This window comes from Salmo salar, chromosome ssa27 (genome assembly GCF_905237065.1).
Source record: "Salmo salar chromosome ssa27, Ssal_v3.1, whole genome shotgun sequence".
Lineage (NCBI taxonomy): Eukaryota > Metazoa > Chordata > Actinopteri > Salmoniformes > Salmonidae > Salmo > Salmo salar.
This window is the reverse complement of record NC_059468.1, coordinates 8,400,872-8,421,202: the sequence shown is the minus strand read 5'-3', so window position 1 is coordinate 8,421,202 and position 20,331 is coordinate 8,400,872. Positions and strand designations below refer to the sequence as shown.

The 20,331-nt window shown below is 42.1% G+C and overlaps 1 protein-coding gene across 5 annotated transcripts; it reads left to right on the top strand.

Annotated features, from left to right (window-relative positions):
* The first annotated feature begins 9,847 nt into the window (after positions 1–9,847).
* On the top strand, positions 9,848–19,141 carry LOC106588466 (asialoglycoprotein receptor 1). 5 transcript variants are annotated; one of them, XM_045709694.1, is made up of 10 exons: positions 9,848–10,145; positions 13,661–13,747; positions 14,434–14,442; positions 16,328–16,450; positions 16,803–16,874; positions 16,987–17,061; positions 17,541–17,603; positions 17,952–18,115; positions 18,226–18,353; positions 18,453–19,141. In XM_045709694.1, exons 1-10 carry the CDS (start codon positions 10,076–10,078, stop codon positions 18,628–18,630), a joined length of 969 nt encoding a protein of 322 aa, XP_045565650.1. In that variant the 5' UTR covers positions 9,848–10,075; the 3' UTR covers positions 18,631–19,141. The 5 variants fall into 5 exon arrangements, with proteins under 5 accessions (XP_045565650.1, XP_014033007.2, XP_045565653.1 ...); XM_045709695.1 differs by having other exon boundaries at positions 10,027–10,145; positions 13,667–13,747; XM_014177532.2 differs by lacking the exon at positions 14,434–14,442.
* The last annotated feature ends 1,190 nt before the right edge of the window (positions 19,142–20,331 follow it).

Sequence of the window (20,331 nt, the reverse complement as noted above, 5' to 3'; positions counted from 1 at the left end):
CACCTCAGTCATCGGCTTCATCAATAAGGGCATCAATGACGTCGTCCCCACAGTGACCGTATGTACATATCCCATCCAGAAGCCACGGATTTCAGGCAACATCCGCACTGAGCTAAAGGCTAGAGCTGCCGCTTTCAAGGAGTGGGACACTAATCTGGACGCTTATAAGAAATCCAGCTATGCCCTCAGACGAACCATCAAACAAGCAAAGCGTCAATACAGGATTAAGACTGAATCCTACTACACCAGCTCTGACTACACCGGCTCCTACAGTGAGGGAAAAAAGTATTTGATCCCCTGCTGATTTTGTACGTTTGCCCACTGACAAAGAAATTATCAGTCTATAATTTTAATGGTAGGTTTATTTGAACAGTGAGAGACAGAATAACCAAAAAAAATCCAGAAAAACGCATGTCAAAAATGTTAGAAATTGATTTGCATTTTAATGAGGGAAATTTGGGTGACTGGAGTCTCTGACAATTTTATGGGCTTTCCTCTGACACCACCTATTATATACAGTGAGGGAAAAAAGTATTTGATCCCCTGCTGATTTTGTACGTTTGCCCACTGACAAAGAAATTATCAGGCTATAATTTTAATGGTAAATTTATTTGAACAGTGAGAGACAGAATAACAACAAAAAAATCCTGAAAAACGCATGTCAAAAATGTTATAAAATGATTTGCATTTTAATGAGGGAAATAACTATTTGACCCCTCTGCAAAACATGACTTAGTACTTGGTGGCAAAACCCTTGTTGGCAATCACAGAGGTCAGACGTTTCTTGTAGTTGGCCACCAGGTTTGCACACATCTCAGGAGGGATTTTGTCCCACTCCTCTTTGCAGATCTTCTCCAAGTCATTAAGGTTTCGAGGCTGACGTTTGGCAACTCGAACCTTCAGCTCCCTCCACAGATTTTCTATGGGATTAAGGTCTGGAGACTGGCTAGGCCACTCCAGGCCTTAATGTGCTTCTTCTTGTTGCCTTTGCCGTGTGTTTTGGGTCATTGTCATGCTGGAATACCCATCCACGACCCATTTTCAATGCCCTGGCTGAGGGAAGGAGGTTCTCACCCAAGATTTGACGGTACATGGCCCCGTCCATCGTCCCTTTGATGTGGTGAAGTTGTCCTGTCCCCTTAGCAGAAAAACACCCCCAAAGCATAATGTTTCCACCTCCATGTTTGACGGTGGGGATGGTGTTCTTGGGGTCACAGGCAGCATTCCTCCTCCTCCAAACACGGCGAGTTGAGTTGATGCCAAAGAGCTCCATTTTGGTCTCATCTGACAACAACACTTTCACCCAGTTGTCCTCGGAATCATTCAGATGTTCATTGGCAAACTTCAGACGGGCATGTATATGTGCTTTCTTGAGCAGGGGGACCTTGCGGGCGCTGCAGGATTTCAGTCCTTCACGGCGTAGTGTGTTACCAATTGTTTTCTTGGTGACTATGGTCCCAGCTGCCTTGAGATCATTGACAAGATCCTCCCGTGTAGTTCTGGGCTGATTCCTCACCGTTCTCATGATCATTGCAACTCCACGAGGTGAGATCTTGCATGGAGCCCCAGACCGAGGGAGATTGACAGTTCTTTTGTGTTTCTTCCATTTGCACATAATCGCACCAACTGTTGTCACCTTCTCACCAAGCTGCTTGGCGATGGTCTTGTAGCCCATTCCAGCCTTGTGTAGGTCTACAATCTTGTCCCTGACATCCTTGGAGAGCTCTTTGGTTTTGGCCATGGTGGAGAGTTTGGAATCTGATTGATTGCTTCTGTGGATAGGTGTCTTTTATACAGGTAACAAGCTGAGATTAGGAGCACTCCCTTTAAGAGTGTGCTCCTAATCTCAGCTCGTGACCTGTATAAAAGACACCTGGGAGCCAGAAATCTTTCTGTTTGAGAGGGGGTCAAATACTTGTTTCCCTCATTAAAATGCAAATCAATTTATAACATTTTTGACATGCGTTTTTCTGGATTTCTTTGTTGTTATTGTGTCTCTCACTGTTCAAATAAACCTACCATTAAAATTATAGACTGATCATTTCTTTGTCAGTGGCAAACGTACAAAATCAGCAGGGGATCAAATACTTTTTTCCCTCACTGTACATGTGTGATTTTTTACCACTCAAGAACAGTGTTATACTGTATTTTCTTTACCATGTCTTCACTGTGATATTCAGGGGATGTAGGCTAGTCAGAATGGAACAGGAAGTTGCAGTTGAGGTTTATTTGATACCAAAAATAGCTGTGAGGTAAAAACTAGGACATTTTCTTCTGACACAATCTCAAGTAATTCCTTTTTTACCAGTAGAAGGTCTCAGGGGGAACTCCAAGTCGGTATGACTTTATGTCTACCTCTCTTTTCAAAACATTGGCTGTGACAGGACAAATCACAATGTGCTATAACATATTATATAAATCCTACCCTTTTGGCCCTGGCACTTGCACGCGTCACACTTAGCCACCTGAGTGAGGAGACAATCATGATGTAGAAATACCAGTTACAGCGTACCTCATAGAATAAGAACCCACATAACAGCTAAGGGCTGGCACAATTACAGTTTAACCCTGTGACCGACGGTTATGGATGAAGACCGCCACAAAAATAAAATAACCGCCATAAACGGGGAAGCTGGGCATGAGTGTGTTTGAGTCTGTTTCTGTGGTGACATAGACTCTTGACAAAGTGATGAAACCTTTGTTGCTCTTTGCTGAAACAAGCAAGGCGTTTTAGCAAACAGTGTTTGTTTTTAGCATCCTATAGGGACCTGACAGGAAGTGATCTAAGCAGCTAGTTGAGTTAGTGTGTTTGGGTGTGTGTGGTGGTGTTAGAAGAGGAGAGTAGAGGAAGTTCTCTCGGCACGCAGCAGCATACATCACAACCACAGAGGGAGAAGATCAGAACATAAAGATGATATCATTGGTTCTGTTATGAATTTGAGGGGATTTCTCAGCAGACCAAATGTAGACTAAACTTAAATAGCACATAGTGCAGAGTCTAATGAGGAAACCTGACAGGATGGGATACAGGAGCTGCATTAATGCGCAGTATAAAACAGTATAAACCAAAGGATTTTCATCAACCCAGTATAAAAAATCATGGTCTTTGCTCCCTTGACTTTACAGTGCACTATGGGGAGATTAAAGGTATGCAGTATTTGTGTACGTGTCACTCACCACAGGTAGAACTCGTACAATCGGACAGAACAGCGGTGGGGATTCTCACTGTTCTCCCGCACCTCCTCTTTCTCCTCGTCCTCCTCTTCGCTGCCACACCGTCTGCATCTGTTACACACAAAGGTCCATGATTACATGTGAATCAAATTTGATCTATATCATTTTACTAAATGCATTACTAAAAACAGCAACCCACACTTAAATCCCCGTTGCCAAGGCAACAGTGGCAAGGGAATAACTCCCTAGGTAGGAATAAACCTTGAGGGCAACACTCTCACATGACAACAGAAACATATGCAAAACACAGTATCAGAAAGCACAAAAAATGCATGAATGAGACAAGACACAGATTTTTCCTTTAATGAGTCGGACGGGAATGATATAATCCAAACACCCGTATAGGCCCTCATCCCCGTCATTTACTGGAGAAAGAAACAGAGATTTCGCAGAAAGAGGTCAGGGTGCCTTGTGAGGATCAGGCTACAAGTGGCCTCACACAGGAAGCGGCGCAGGTCCTAATCCAGGCACTTGTGATCTCCCGTCTGGATTACTGCAACTCGCTGTTGGCTGGGCTCCCTGCCTGTGCCATTAAACCCCTACAACTCATCCAGAACGCCGCAGCCCGTCTGGTGTTCAACCTTCCCAAGTTCTCTCACGTCACCCCGCTCCTCCGCTCTCTCCACTGGCTTCCAGTTGAAGCTCGCATCCGCTACGAGACCATGGTGATTGCCTACGGAGCTGTGAAGGGAACGGCACCTCCATACCTTCAGGCTCTGATCAGGCCCTACACCCAAACAAGGGCACTGCGTTCATCCACCTCTGGCCTGCTGGCCCCCCTACCTCTGAGGAAGCACAGTTCCCGCTCAGCCCAGTCAAAACTGTTCGCTGCTCTGGCACCCCAATGGTGGAACAAGCTCCCTCACGACGCCAGGACAGCGGAGTCAATCACCACCTTCCGGAGACACCTGAAACCCCACCTCTTTAAGGAATACCTAGGATAGGATAAAGTAATCCTTCTAACGCCCCCCCCCCCCTTTAAAAGATTTAGATGCACTATTGTAAAGTGGTTGTTCCACTGGATATCATAAGGTGAATGCACCAATTTGTAAGTCGCTCTGGATAAGAGCGTCTGCTAAATGACTTAAATGTAAATGTAAATGCCTATCTTCCTTTGCCTTTCGTACTGTTAGCTAATGTTCAATCACTGGAAAATAAATGGGACGAACTAAAAACATGTATATTCTATCAACGGGACATTAAAAACTGTAATATCTTATGTTTCACAGAATCGTGGCTGAACGACGACATTAGTAACATAAAGCTGGCGGGTTATACACTCTATCCGTAGGATAGAACAGCAGCCTCTGGTAAGACATGGAGCGGGGAACTATGAATATTTGTAAACAACAGCTGGTGCACGATATCTAAGGACGTTTCAAGGTTTTGCTCGCATGAGGTAGAGTATCTCATGATAAGCTGTAGACCACACTATCTACCTAGAGAATTTTTATCTGTATTTTTCATAGCTGTCTACATACCACCACAGACTGATGCTGGCACTAAAACCGCACTCAATGAGCTGTATACCGCCATAAGCAAACAGGAAAATGCTTATCCAGAGGTGGCGCTCCTAGTGGCCAGGGACATTAAATCAGTTTTACCTAATTTCTATCAGCATGTTAAATGTGCAACCAGAGGGGGGAAAAAAACTCTAGACCCCCTTTACTCCACACACAGAGACGCGTACAAAGCTCTCCCCCGCCCTCCATTTGGCAAATCTGACCATAATTATATTCTCCTGATTCCTGCTTGCAAGCAAAAATTAAAGCAGGAAGCACCAGTGACTCGGTCTATAAAAAAGTGGTCAGACAAAGCAGATGCTAAACTACAGGACTGTTTTGCTAGCACAGACTGGAATATGTTCTGGGATTCTTCTGATGGCATTGAGGATTACACCACATCAGTCACTGGCTTCATCAATAAGTGCACTGATGACGTCGTCCCCACAGTGACTGTACCTACATACCCCAACCAGAAGCCATGGAATACAGGCCGCTTTCAAGGAGCGGTACTCTAACCCGAAAGCTTATAAGAAATCCCGCTATCCCGACGATCTATCAAACAGGCAAAGAGTCAATACAGGACTAAGATTGAATCATCCTACACCGGCTCCAACGCACGTCGGATGTGGCAGGGCTTCGAAACTATTACAGACTACAAATGGAAGCACAGCTGAGAGCTGCCCAGTGACACAAGCCTACCAGATGAGCTAAATAACTTCTGTGCTCGCTTCGAGGCAAATAACACTGAAACATGCATGAGAGCATCAGCTGTTCTGGGCGACTGTGTGATCACACCTTTCGCAGCCGATGTGAGCAAGATCTTTAAACAGGTCAACATTCACAAGGCCGCAGGGCCAGACGGATTACCAGGACGTTAACTCCGAGCATGTGCTGATCAACTGGCAAGTGTCTTCACTGACATTTTCAACCTCTCCCTGACCGAGTCTGTAATACCAACATGTTTCAAGCGCACAACCATAGTCCCTGTGCCCAAAAACACTGAGGCAACCTGCATAAATGACTACCGACCCGTAGCACTCACGTCTGTAGCCATGAAATGCTTTGAAAGGCTGATCATGGCTCACATCAACACCATTATCCCAGAAACCCTAGACCCACCCCAATTTGCATACCGCCCCAACAGATCCACAGATGATGCAATCTCTATTGCACGCCACACTGCCCTTTCACACCTGGACAAAAGGAACACCTATGTGAGAATGCTATTTATTGACTACAGCTCAGCGTTCAACAACATAGTGCCCTCAAAGCTCATCACTACGCTAAAGACCCTGGGACTAAACACCGCCCTTTGCAACTGGATCCTGGACTTCCTGAAGGACCACCCACAGGTGGTAAGGGTAGGTAACAACACATCCGCCACGCTGATCTTCAACACGGGGGCCCCTCAGGGGTGCGTGCTCAGTCCCCTTCTGTACTCCCTGTTCACTCATGACTGCATGGCCAGGCACGACTCCAACACCATAATTAAGTTTGCCGATGACACAACCGACAACGATGAGACAGCCTACAGGGAGGAGGTCAGAGACTTGACCGTATGGTGCAAGGACAACAACCTCTCCCTCAACGTGATCAAGACAATGGAGATGATTGTGGACTACAGGAAAAGGAGGGTCGAGCATGCCCCCATTCTCATCTACAGGGCTGTAGTGGAGCAGGTTGAGAGCTTCAAGTTCCTTGGTGTCCACATCACCAACAAACTAACATGGTCTAAGCACACCAAGACAGTCGTGAAGAGGGCACGACATAAGCTATTCCCCCTCAGGAAATTGAAAAGATTTGGCATGGGTACCCAGATCCTCAAAAAGTTTTACAGCTGCACAATCAAGAGCATCCTGAAGGGTTGCATCACTGCCTGGTATGTCAACTACTCGGCCTTCGACCGCAAGGCACTACAGAGGGTAGTGTGTATGGCCCAGTACATCACCGGGGCCAAGCTTCCTGCCATCCAGGACCTCTATACCAGGCAGTGTCAGAGGAAGGCCCTAAAAGTTGTCCAAGACTCCAGCCACCCTAGTCGAAGACTGTTCTCTCTGCTACCGCACGGTAAGCGGTACCGGAGCGCCAAGTCTAGGTCCGAGAGGCTTCTAAACAGCTTCTACCACCAAGCCGTAAGACTCCTGAACATCTAATCAAATGGCTACCCAGAGTATTTGCATTCTGATATAGAATGCAGTGATGTGTACTGAACCTATCCGCCATAATAAATAAATACCAGTGGCAGCTGCATTCACATAGACAATATTGCCATAGTTTATAATTGGTATGTTGAATGACTGCTATTTAATGAAAGCCATGATCTATTCCTACTAAAGAAGCCCACTTTAAATCTTCATTTCTTATGTCATCAACAAGCTTTTTGAAAGACAGCAGTTCGTCAATCCAGATACCCAGATTTTTATAAGCGGGGACACTATCAACGAGGGCATCATCAAACGTACATATGCATAAATCAGATAAATTTTTACGTGATTTGGAGAATAACATAGACTTGGTTTTACCTGCATTAAGTACCAATTTCAGTTCAACAAAGGGTTTCTGCAAAGCAATGAAGGTAGATTGAAGCTCCAAAAGAGCCTGGTCAGCTGTGGGGGCAACAGCATACACAACAGTGTCATCTGCATACTGGTATATGTAACATTTCTTTGCAGATAGACCAACATTGTTTAAATTAACCAGAAAAAGTACAAGACCTAAAATCAATCCCTGTGGGACGCCTTTCGTAATATCTAGGAAAACTGACTTTACACCATCAGAAAAAATTTTTTTGCCAGTGATTACAGATGTCATTCAGCCATGTCAGCCACGTTGTTTTTGTAATCTTCGAACCAATCATGATGCCTGATCCATACTGATTGCAGACAATCTTTGAATCAATAAAGAGTGGTCAACAGTATCAAAAGCCTTCAATAAGTCAATAAAGAGGGCAGCACAGTGACTCCTCCTATCCATACCCTTTACCACATCATTTAACACCAAGGTTGCAGCCGAGATGGTGCTATGACCCACCGTGAAACCAGACTGGTGAACAATTAGAATACATCTCGTAGCTAGGAGGAATCTAAGACGACAGTTGATTAATGATTCTACCATTTTTACTAAGCAATGTTAGGGCTGCGTCAATTCAATTCTGGTATCAGAACAAAATTTAACACTAGGCTACTGAATATAGCAGAATAAATGGTAAATGCAATCTTCGTATATACGGGTTCACTGTAACACCTCGCAGGGCAAACAGAGAACTGAAAATGACATAAGTTCTTCATTAAATACTCTGACAGAGATAGTTCCTGTTCACTGCTGGTCTGTCAGAGGGAGGATGAGCGTGGTTTAAACTTACTCATCCTATCGTTGGCGTGCAGGCTGGTCCCAGCCTCTAGACGCATCTTTGTTGCCAAGCATAGTTGTCTTCTAGCTTATCTTCATGTGTGTACCCGAGAGTCAGACACCCAAGGACAGTGCCTGTTTTTATGCTACAGCTAGGACAGTTTCTGCTTTTGTGCTGGTCCCAGCCATCTTCCATTCTACCAGCCCCTCCCGTACACCTGTCCTTGAGCGGCCCCACAACCAGGCATTGTGTGTGTGTGTGTCAAGAGTCTACTCAGCCTACTTTCCTACTAGCCAGCAACCCTCCAGTTAGTCATGTCTATTATATGTTGCTCAATCTATGTTAATACAATATAAACCTCTTAGTGCATTACAGTCCATTCATACTTAGGCCTACATCTACTGTAAATGGTAATGCATCACATCTAATAAGTGAAATAAAACCCAACAATAAGACAATTTCAAGATAGGGCGATAATTATTTAGGTCGGGGGGGTCACCACCTTTGTGGAGAGGGAGCACATGGGCTGCCTTCCAAACCCTGGGGATAGCACCCGAGATAATCAGATAAAAGTGTCAATGACTCAGCTGCAGCAAGAAAGGATCCAGCAAATGAGCCCCAGTTGATTCTTTCTTAAGCAAGGCATCTAGCACATCACAAGTAAAATGTTGCTGAACTGAAAAATATTCTCTAGAAGTTGGCTGATCTTCCATCCAGCCAAGTAAAGGCTGAGAGAGGAAAGAGCAGTCGACTCAGTGACCTGTGTCAAGTAAACCACAATGTCTTTCAAATAAAAAGCTTGCCAAGATGAAATGCTGATTAAAAGCATCATAAAATGCTGATTTAAAGAGTCTGAAACAACTTGCTTAGGCCACGCTTCAGTGCATTAACTATTTTCCAACATTTTGACAGATCACCAGCAGACTCTGAGATAGAGCTTAGAAAGTAGCTTGAGGTAGCTTTCTTCATTGAGGATGTACATCTACAGTATTCTACAATAGCCTGAAACACTGCCAGTCAGTTACCGAGTCTGTCACGGCTGTCGTAGGAATGAGCGGACCAAAGTGCAGCGTGTGTCGTTTCACATTTTATTTAAACTGTGAAACTATGCAATACATAAATAAACTGAATGACAAACAACAAACCATGACGCAGAGGTGAAACATACACCACTCAAAATGAATCTCCCACAAACCCAGGTGGGACAAACACCCACTTAAATATGACCTCCAATTAGAGACAACGATGACCAGCTGCCTCTAATTGGAGATCATCTCAAACAAAGTCCAACATAGAAATACAAAAACTAGAACAACCCCACATAGAAATACAAAACTAGAACATAACATAGAAAAACTCAACTAGAAAAAAACCCTGTCACGCCCTGACCTACTCTACCATAGAAAATAGCAACTTACTATGGTCAGGACGTGACAGAGTCAGTTTTTCAAGCCTTATCCCAGGCCTAATTTCTCATCATAATGAGATCTGAAAGTTCTATAGGGAACCAAGGATTTGTTCTATTTTGAACACTAAGGTGTTTAAAGGGAGTGTGATTGTCTACCAGAGATATAACAATAGATGAGAAGTTCTAGAGCCAATTCAGTGTCAGGCAGGAAAGCTCTATCAGCTCTGTGTGTGTGTGTGTGTGTGTGTGTGTGTACCTCTTGCTGTTATGGTAGGTTTACAACAATAACGCCTTTCAGCAGCTTGGTGATTTCCAGTGTGGAATACAAGGTCGCTACGTGTTGGGTTAAGGTCTTTACAATATCAATATGCCTACCACTTATTAATTAGTACTTGTATTAATAACTGAATTTAGATGGTTAGTCAAATTAATGCTGCAAAGAGAAAAGAGAAGTCATGTCATTGTGCAACTGCTGTTTTTTTCTTTCAACACATAGTTCCTCCCTCTGTCCCCATCATATAAAATAAGTGTCTATTTGGGTTGATGTAATAAGTGTCTGGTATAAGTGTTTAGATCAGTATGTCTGAAGGAATAGTCTACGCTGATGTGAAGTTCAAAAAGCAACAAAGGACTGAAGGAAAAGATGGTGGTAAGCACTAAACTAAAATCTGTCACTAAAATCTATTTTTATAATCATGCTGTATGCTCAGGATGTGCAGAATGTTCAACAAAGAGGAAGCTTTATCTGCCTATATAGAGAGAGATATATATATATCTCTATCTCTATCTCGGATCCGTTTTTTAAATGAATGCTATATAGCTGTTGATTCTTGAAGAGTATTACTTATAAACGCCTCATCAGCTTAGTTCAACTGTATTACCCCATCAGAACAAATGTAAGCTTGTTTTACACCATTGTTTATATACAATGTAATTGTAAACAAACACTGTATGGCTTCAAATCATGGTTAAAACTATCATTTGTATCTCATGGTCATGGGTGGTCCATCCTTGCTCCCATAGCTCCATCTATGAACTTGAGTGGTTACATTCCTCCAGCCCCATCCCTCAGCAGTTTACCAAAAAATCCCCAGATGGCCCCTTTAAAATTATATTTATACTACATTGACTTTATTTGACAACACATATTGATACCCGAGTTCTAAACATGTTCGCTAGGACAAAAATGACTTGCATCACAAAGAGATTTTAGAGACTACAATTCAAAGGGTTTGCAGGAAACATATTTGTTAGCTGGTTTGCATGCAATACTTCATGTACGCTTCATGCATTATCAGTGATCTGTGCTGATTATTTTACATTACAGTTTTACTTTGTCGCTTTGGTCAAATTTTCACAAGTATCTGGTACATTTTCACAACTCTTAGTACACAACTGTTGTTAGGTTCTTATTTTTCAGAGTAAATAACCCACAGACACTAGAGAAGCTTTAACCAAGTTTAATTCTTCCCAAAGGTTCTGTACAGCTGTAATCAGACAGCAAAACTTCTCACATCACAGTTATATACATCCTACTTAAGACACTCCCTCTCTCCAATACTTAGTTTATGCCCAAGAGAAAGAAGGTAACCAGATACTAACCCTGATTACTCCCTTAAGGGGAACTGACCTCAGCCCTCACCTCCTGACCTCAACCCCTCCTTCACCTAATCCCCAGCTATTCATCTATCTTCCCTATATCAACACGTCGTTCTCTTCTCCTCCATCAAACACATTCCAAAGCCTTCTGGCTTGCTACACTCTTTCTATTCAAGGCTTTGTCTCTATCATTTATTTAATATCTCAATGTTCAAAGTTTAGCCGATTCCAACACTCTAAACTGGTCACATTTGTAACTCAGTCAGTCTTTCACTCAAAACCTGTCATTGTGCATTAATTTGGATTGTAAACATCTCTCACCACACAGCCATTGATTCAAAATATATGTTTATTGTGAAATGTAATGAGAACATTGGTTTAATCACCATAAAATAATAATATATTTTCTATTTAGTTATTTTAACTACCAGTTAATCCAATAGAAAACAAAGCAAGACACGTGTTTCAAATCGCCCTTAGAAGTGCTGAAAGTAAAATGCTGCAGTACTGTAAATTACAGTTTTCACGCTAGGCAATACACTTAAATGACCCAACAAAATTGACAGAAATGCTATAATTTCCATAATATCTATCCAATGTGTAATCAAAGGTGTGATCAATGAAGATATCCTCTACAATTATTCATGCAAAAAAAAAACATGTTTTTCCCAGATATAGTTGCAAATGTAAATGAAACTAAGTAATTAAATGAATGAAAATAAAACATAAGGTTTAGCACCCAATCGTTTGCATGAAGCCTGTCTTGAGCATTTGGCCATAAATTCTCATCCACATCACAGTGAATGTCCTCATTATTCATGCACCGCAGGAAAAACCTTTTGACATGGCTAATCCAAGCTTGACATTGGTCTGCATTGATGTCGTCGAATGCCTCATTCATGGCCAGAAGTAGGGCGGCACGCTCATAGGGATGGCGATCTTACAGCGTCCACCTCCATGCTGAAAAAGATTCCTCAATAGGCTTGAGCAAAGAAGAGTATAGGGCCATGAATTGGGGATGGGCCCAAAACCATGCCTGAACCACCTCTGCAGGGGGGAACCTGACATTGTCACACTCAGTGACAGGTTACCCCTTAAGCTTGACAGGCCTGCTCAATTTCATTGAGAAACACAGTGAGATGTGCAGTGTTGTAGGATCTAAGTAATGCCCTACATCCTACCACACCATCCTCAGAAATAGCTGCGTACATTGAGATGTTTCCCCCACATTGTCCAGGCACATGGACGGTTGCCCGTTGGACGATGAGTTTCCGCCCATGGCAATGAGATTTGGCCAGGTTGAAGCCCACTTCATCAACAAATATATATTTGTGATGGTTCACAGCAGCATCACCCTCTAAAATATATTTTGGTTAGTTCTTTGTACAGTATAGTTATTATATGATATTGTGGTGTAGCATGTAATAGTAATACAGTATATAGTGCTGTACCTGAACATACTCAGACTGCAGTTGTTTCACCCAGTCGTTGTTTCTCTCAAAAGGCACCAGGTACATGTGTTTCATAGATACCTGGTGCCTCAAAAGGTGGGCCATTGTTGGAAGGCTGATGAATGTCACATTGGCAAAGGGGTCATCGTTCTCCCCAATGGCCTGCTTTATTTCGGACAGCCGTATGTCATGTTTTTGTGAATTTACATGCATTACAATATGTAATTTACTGTAAATGTAAAGGTAAAGTATAGTGCATATCCTAAAGACTTACCGGTTTTCTTGATGACATTTTCTGAGGATCAAATTGACAGTTGATCTTTTCAGATTGGGGTGAACTAATCTGTCAGCCTCTGCCATGGTAAGGCCTCTGTTTATCACATGTTCAACGAGGATGACCCTGATTTCATTAGACACAACAGTTCCCTGCCGTCTACCTCCCTCTCTCTGATGTCCACCTCTTTGATGGGGCCCATGCCCACCTCTCTAACAGGCCCCTTGTCCACAAGCTCTTTGATTTCCACCTCTCCCTTGCTGTCTTTCCTGCTCCATGTTGAAATCAATTAGCAATAACTAGTAGTCATTATGTATGGTTATTATGCATCATACATGTCATTTAGATGTTTATACTTTACAAACACACTTTATTTCTGTAGTTCTCAAAATCCATTGATAGTGGACAAACCAGTTTAAAATTCATAGGTTTAAGTGGTCAGCCATTAAGCGCAGTTGGATTAAGTGATGGTCAAATGTATTTAAACAAATGAAAAGAGAATCATATGAAAAGTATTGTGAGCATTGCATTGTGAAAAGGCAATGACTTTATATGAAAGGTATTTCTAGATGAAACAGTGATCAGGTTTGGTGAAAAGGTTACTGTGTGATTTGTGTGTTGTACTTAGTCAATTGAAAATGTGCTTAACGTTTTGAAACGACAGCCTTTTTCATGATCTGTTTTGAGTTTGTACAACATTTTACCGCATTCTTGTGAAAACAGGACCAAGGCGCTAAAAACAGAAACGAATAAGCTGAGTGTTAAAATGCTGGTTCAGGAACAGCCAATGTGATGAGAGGAGTTTTGTCTTGTGCTCACACTTTCATGGTTGCATTCCAGCAACAGCATCCACAGCGAATGACGCCACGTACTCTGAAATCTCAATTCCCAACGCCGGACACAACCAGCCATCTACCAACACTAATGGTATGTGTGTGTGTGGGTAGGTGCGTGCGTGGGTGAATATGCGTGGGATTGTGTGGGTCAGATGAAGTCAGTGCAAAGTGCAAGCTAGGCAAAACAATGAGGAAGTTTCCTACATATGGGTGGAAAAAAGGTTTACAAGATGCAGAACAGATTCTATTTTAACTTTTGTCAAAAACCATGTTCCTTGTTCCTACGTGTCATACACTGAGTGTACAAAACATGAGGAACACCTTCATAATATTGAGGTGCACCCACTTTTGCCATCAGAACTGCCTCAATTTGTTGGTACATGGACTCTACAAGGTGTCAAAACGTCCACAGGGATGCTGGCCCATGTTGACTCCAATTCTAGTGTCAAGTTGGCTTGATGTATTTTGGGTGGTGGGCCATACTTGATACACACAAGAAACTGTTGAGCTTGAAAAACCCAGCAGTGTTGCAGTTCTTGACACACTTAACCCGGTGCGCCTGGCACCTACTACCATACCCCGTTCAAAGGCACTTCAATATTTTGTCTTGCCGATTCACCCTCTGAATGGCACACATCCACAATCCATGTCACAAACGTCAAGGCTTAAAAATCCTTCTTTAACCTGTCTCCTCCCCTTCATCTACACTGATTGGTGGATTTAACAAGTGACAGCAATACTGGATCATAGACTGACCAGGTGAACGCTATGTCATAGAAAGAGCAGGTGAGCAATCCCAGGTACTTCTCTGCTGCTGCCACAACTATTTTCTGTGACTTTCAATTCATTTCTGCGGTACAATTAACAACCATGCTAAAAAGCCCACCGTACTGAAGCACCTATTCTTCCCATCACTCTTGATCTCCGCCTACTCACAGGAATGCCCTCACCCTGTACCCATCTTTCTCACCACTCTCCTCACTGCTTAGGCATACAACACTTTCTGTTCTATTCTAACCCTGGCAACCTCAATCAGCCTTTCTCTCACCGGACACTTCTCACATCTGGGCATGTCCCTCCTACACACTGCTGCAATATGCCCATAAATATGACAGCTAAAACACAGTAATATTTTTGTAACAAACTCTCACGTGATAACTGACACTTCCTACCTTGACCTTATTTGGTAACGACTCTGCATCAAAACTCAGCATGACAGATGATGTCTTCTCCGTTTGCCCACCGTATCTACGTCTCAAGTGGTGGGTGTCACAGACACTAGGAATCTTCCATTTCAACTGCTCCTCCTCAACACTTAATGCCACTCTCGTCATCACTCCTTTCAACAGCGCCTTGCTCCGGAGAACAAAGCACGGCACAATTCTTGTCCCTGATCTCGTAATCCGGAGTGCCCTCTCCCTCTGGGGGGAGGAAACATAATAAATCATCGAGTCCATTCCAAGTTACTTTCGCCAACTCAACCTCTCCTCCACCCAACCTGACACCACATATGTATCAACCAAACAACAAGGATCCATTCCCTTCGGGCTCCCGAGTGGAGCAGAGGTCTAAGGCACTGCATCACAGTGCTAGCGGTGTCACTACAGACCCTGGTTTGATTCTGGGCTGTATCACAACCGGCTGTGATCGGGAGTCCCATAGGGTGGCGCACAATTGGCCCAGTGTCATCCTGGTTAGAGTTTGGCCGGTGTAAGATGTCATGGTAAATAGAATGAGTTCTTAACTGACTCTACCTAGTTAAATAAAATAAATCAATTCTCTCTGCAAATCTCACCCCCACTGGGCCAAAATCATCCTTATCAGCCTTGGGACAAAGCCCGAACTCCACAATCTTCGCCGCAGGTACCTCACTCTCAAGTTCCATCTCTGAACTACTTGAGAACGTATCCCTGTTTCTGCACTTGACGCCCACCTTCTTCACCTCACTACTTCCCTCTACACTCAACTTCTACGCAGCAGTCATCACTGCACCTTTCGCCACATTTAATTGATCCTCACTCTCCTCCTGTCCCATTTCCTCCTCAAGCTCTTCCAAAAGTTCTGTGTGATCCTCCATTAAATGTTCACTAAAAATCTTCCATGTCTCTCCTTTTTATCTGTCCTTCTTCTCCTTCACCAGATCTTTCAGAAGGCCTGTGTAATCCCCCACTCCATGTTTATTCATAATATGCTGCACTTTCTTCCTTATTTCCTTTTCCGCCATCTTCCCCACCGTGGCCTTCGCCCAACACCCCGACCGCCTCTCTGCCCACTACGGATTGTTTGTCGACTCAATGATTTAGCCGAATTTTTTTTTTTTCTTGCTTCAGTTAAAATAATGGCCACCATAGATTAAGAAATGTTACGTCATTTTTTTACGTGGTTGCCTCATACTTCGTTGCATACTTTCTGTTGAAGCTTGCATCGATGCATGCTTCAAAGTATGTACAAACGGAGTACGCATTTGAGAAGTGCCCTCCATGCTCCATTTGGAATCATACTCTGACCCTCCCTTGCTCCAATTTGCGTGCACTAAGTACGGTAGTATGCATTTTGAAAAACACCCACAGCGTACCTTTTCTTCATGTTTGATGATTTCATGTCTAACATACAATAAAATGAAGTAGCGAGTCTTATAGGTCAGTTTAATTCATTCTCTCTGTCTCCTCAGCTGGTGACCCTGATTCTCAGGAGGGGTCAAAGGTCAAACCAGGTGGATATGACCCTGTCAAAGTGGTCCTGGTGACTCTCTGTTTTCTTCTGATGGGGACAGTCATTGGACTTGTGTTCCTGTGTAAGTGACCTAGATAGTGGAGGTGGCTAGTCTAAAGCAGACTATATCGGAGACAGATTCATAGAGGCTCTTGTCCAGAGCTATGAATATACAGAAATATCTAGGCACATTTTTAGCACAAGAGCTGGAAAATCCCCACAGTACTTCTTCAAATGGATAAACGTTTCATGCCAGGTCATTGTCTAATTTCTTTAACAACGTAACTGATACAAGATCCCGTATAAAAATGTTGGTGAATAAAATGAATAGCTATTTGTAATACTTTTCACAATCAACTAATATTACATTATTATGCAGAAGAATGTTGGGGTCAGATTCCTACAATTTAAAATGTGTGTATTTTTGCAATCAGATATCAGCAACCTGCCAACCGAAAACACAGAGCTCCAAATTCTGCAAGCGGCTTACACTCGAAATCTTACAGGTTTGGAAAAAGATTAAAGAAAATGATCATATCGGTTTTCTAATATAACTGTTGTTTATATGTAGCTGGATGTAGGGAACATGAGTCAGAGTTGTTATCTTTTGGCAACTAGATTTAATGATCAAAAACAGAGAGCTTCAAGAACTGCAAGTCAAAATCAAAGATCTTCAGGAGAAGGAACGTGCAGGTGAGTGTTGACACAGATATGACCCTCCAATTAAATTGTATTGTCTACCACTAATACAGCGTTTCCATTGAATCCAGTGACATTTTCATCCTTATAAAATAATATTAGAAAGAATTGCAGGTTTTGTTATTGCTAAAACACTCAGTGTTGGATAATTCCAAAAAGTATGGATTCCTATGTCACGCTGGGAAAATGATGCAGGTTGGCATTTATTGTCATGAATCTTGCCCTGGAGGCAGCTCTGCAGCATGGTCACCAGCTGGCACAGCCACAAAGTCATAAAATCTGATTCTAAACCTAACCCTAACCTTAAACACACTGCTAGCCCAAACCTTAAATGAAGACCAAACAGCTCATTTTGTTTTCATAATCTTTGTGTGGCCCAACTAGCGGAAATCGCTCAGTTCTGCCTTCAGGGCAGGATTCATGGCAATAAACTTCAACCTGTGAAAAAGCATAATTATCTTTATTCACAACAGTTCGGCAACAAATGGAAGAACTGAGAAAGCAGAAAACTGCACCCTCTTGCCCTACAAACGCAGGTGAGATTATACTATGAGGGAATGTGTTTACTCATAGATGTAGTAGGTTGTATTATGACCAAAGATAAAAACCTGTTTCAGATAGCAATCCTGAGTTAAACTCAACCACTTCAAATCAAGTTGTCAACTTCAGAGGCAGTCTATTTTTGTTTTAGGCCCTCCTTATTCATTGATGCAACAATATAGCATACTTGAATAGTTGTGAGATAATCCTACAGTATGTCTCATATCCACATGGATTGTACACCATCAGTAACATAAAAACAAAAGGCATTTGACTGTAGGTAGGCATAGAGATCAGTGTAGTGTACGGGGCACTGACAATGGTTATATCTGTTCTCTCCACAGGGAATAAAGACTGTCCTAAACCTATGAACTGTGCTAAAGACTGGGAGTATTATGAGGGGAAGTGCTATTACTTCTCCCCTGATGAACTGACCTGGGCTCAGAGTCGGGATGAGTGTATCACCAGGGGGGGACACCTTGTCATCATAAGGAGCCTAGAGGAGCAGGTATGACTATTATTGATTCTCTGTTGTTTTGATGCACATTTTTCCTTTCCTCTACTAACATACAAATGACAAATCTTGACATAATTCTCCAAACAATGTTTCTGGTGAAGAAATTCTTGGATCAGAAAACTGGTACAAAAATAACTACGGAGCCTGAGGACAAGTTCTGGATTGGGCTGACGGACAGTATAAACGAGAATGAGTGGTTATGGGTGGACAATTCATCTCTAAGCACAAGGTTTGAATGCATGTTTAAATCAATATCATAATACAGTCACCCTAGATGAAAACGTATTATGATCATACCTCTTATGTATTATCATCCTTCAATCCATAGCTTCTGGCTTGGTAACCGTGAGCCTGATAACTGGAAAGGAAATCATGGAGAATATCCCGACGGTGAAGACTGTGTTAGAATGGGGGAACCGGGTGGTATTAAAGACGGCAGGAGTTGGTTGGATTTCAACTGTAATAGGACTCAAAGAAGAATATGTGAGACAAAATCCCCCTTGTGAAACAGTATCTTTAAGAAACTCAAAAGTTCCTTAAATATGTCTCTGAACAACAAGTATTTTTTCTGGCATTGATAAAAAGAAGGAGAAACTGTAATGTGACTGGTTTACAGTAGATTACTGCTGATATTCACATCTTTATTTGTACATACATTTTTTATGCTATGGTGTAAAACAAACCAAATCTCCAACTGAGTCTAATGAAAAACATGTCAGATATATTCAGTTCACGCCTCTTCACTTCTCAGTAGGCGACAGGTGTTGGATCTTAATTGTCCCAGTATTGTTACAGCAACAGGATTTGAACTTTAGTCCTTAAATCAAATTTTGGTTGATTGGTGGTTAAGCTGTTACCTGGCCAAATTTAGGCTACATGAAAAGTGCAATACTGTTAATTAACCATGTTAGTGTGGGTTTTCAATAAAATGTATGTAAATCATGTAACATATCTGCAATTTGGGGTGCAGAAATCTTCTCAGAAACAAGAGTGATAAAATAAAATCCTACACCTGTATATAATCCTCAGTGTGTTTTGTACATGTATATTTCTGCTTATCAGTGTTGTCTCTAGGCTAGTTATTTGAGAAAAAAAGTGTTTATCCGAACATCAGGAAACCATTGAATGAATAAAGTGTCAAAAGTAAAATTTGTTTTTTTCAGCAGTGTATTTAGTATAAAGACTTGTCTTACCTACAGTAGTTCAGGGGCTAGTAAAAGTAGATGCCAGAATGCCTACTGTACACTTCTCTAGTGGTGTATTATGAGTATTCAAAAGGTAGATAATAAATAATTGTCATTTGAGGTTTGACACAAATCATTAAAGTTGGTGTATTAAAGGGATATTAGTGTCCCCATACCCACCATTTACATGCTGCTTTCCAGTAGAGATTACTATTCATTATTAGATTACCAAGATGGTGAAATGGAGCCTCATACATGGTCAGTGGCGATTTTAGCAGGTAAATAACTTTTGTTGATGCATGCCAGCAAAGCCAGTACACAACACAACTTGCACTATAACGGTGGCAAATAAACTGTTAGTGCCTACATAAAGCTGTCCCAACACCTTATCACTGCTACACCTGGCTATCAGCGGAGTCTTGTCTGGCAGTGAAACAGTTCATTCAGCCTCATTTACTGCCTTTTAAAAAAACAAAGCTGACATGGCTGACTTGCTTAAACAAATGTGGTTTCTACTGATAATTGAGATGTACAAACTATGGCATAAGGGGACGAGGAGCGAATAAGAAACAATCAGTAATTTAGATTAAGACATTAATGAGCAAGCTAGGACAGACGAAGTCCGTTCAGGAAAGTATTCAGATCCATTTCCTTTTTCCATATTTTCTTTCGTTACAGTCGTATTCTAAAATGGATTCAATTGTTTTATTATATCGGTCTACACACAATACCCCATAATTACAAAGCGAAAACTGGTTTTCGAAATTTTGAAAAAACCCAGAAAGACACTTTGCCATGAGACTTGAAAAATGAGCTTAGGTGCATCCTGTTTCCATTGATCATCCTTGAGATGTTTTTACAACTTGATTGGAATCAACATATGGTAAATTCAATTGATTGGACATGATTTATAAAGGCACACACCTGTCTATATAAGGTCCCACAGTTGACAGTGTATATCAGAGCAAAAACCAAGCCATGAGGTCGAAGGAATTGTCCGTAGAGCTCCGAGACAAGATTATG

Excerpts from the sequence above, each read along its gene's own strand:
- LOC106588466 (XM_045709694.1), top strand. The coding sequence starts at position 10,076 with ATGTCTGAAGGAATAGTCTACGCTGATGTGAAGTTCAAAAAGCAACAA. Across the intron at positions 16,451-16,802 it reads CATTGGACTTGTGTTCCTGT|ATATCAGCAACCTGCCAACC; the intron begins GTAAGTGACCTA and ends TTTTGCAATCAG. Across the intron at positions 17,604-17,951 it reads CTCTTGCCCTACAAACGCAG|GGAATAAAGACTGTCCTAAA; the intron begins GTGAGATTATAC and ends TTCTCTCCACAG.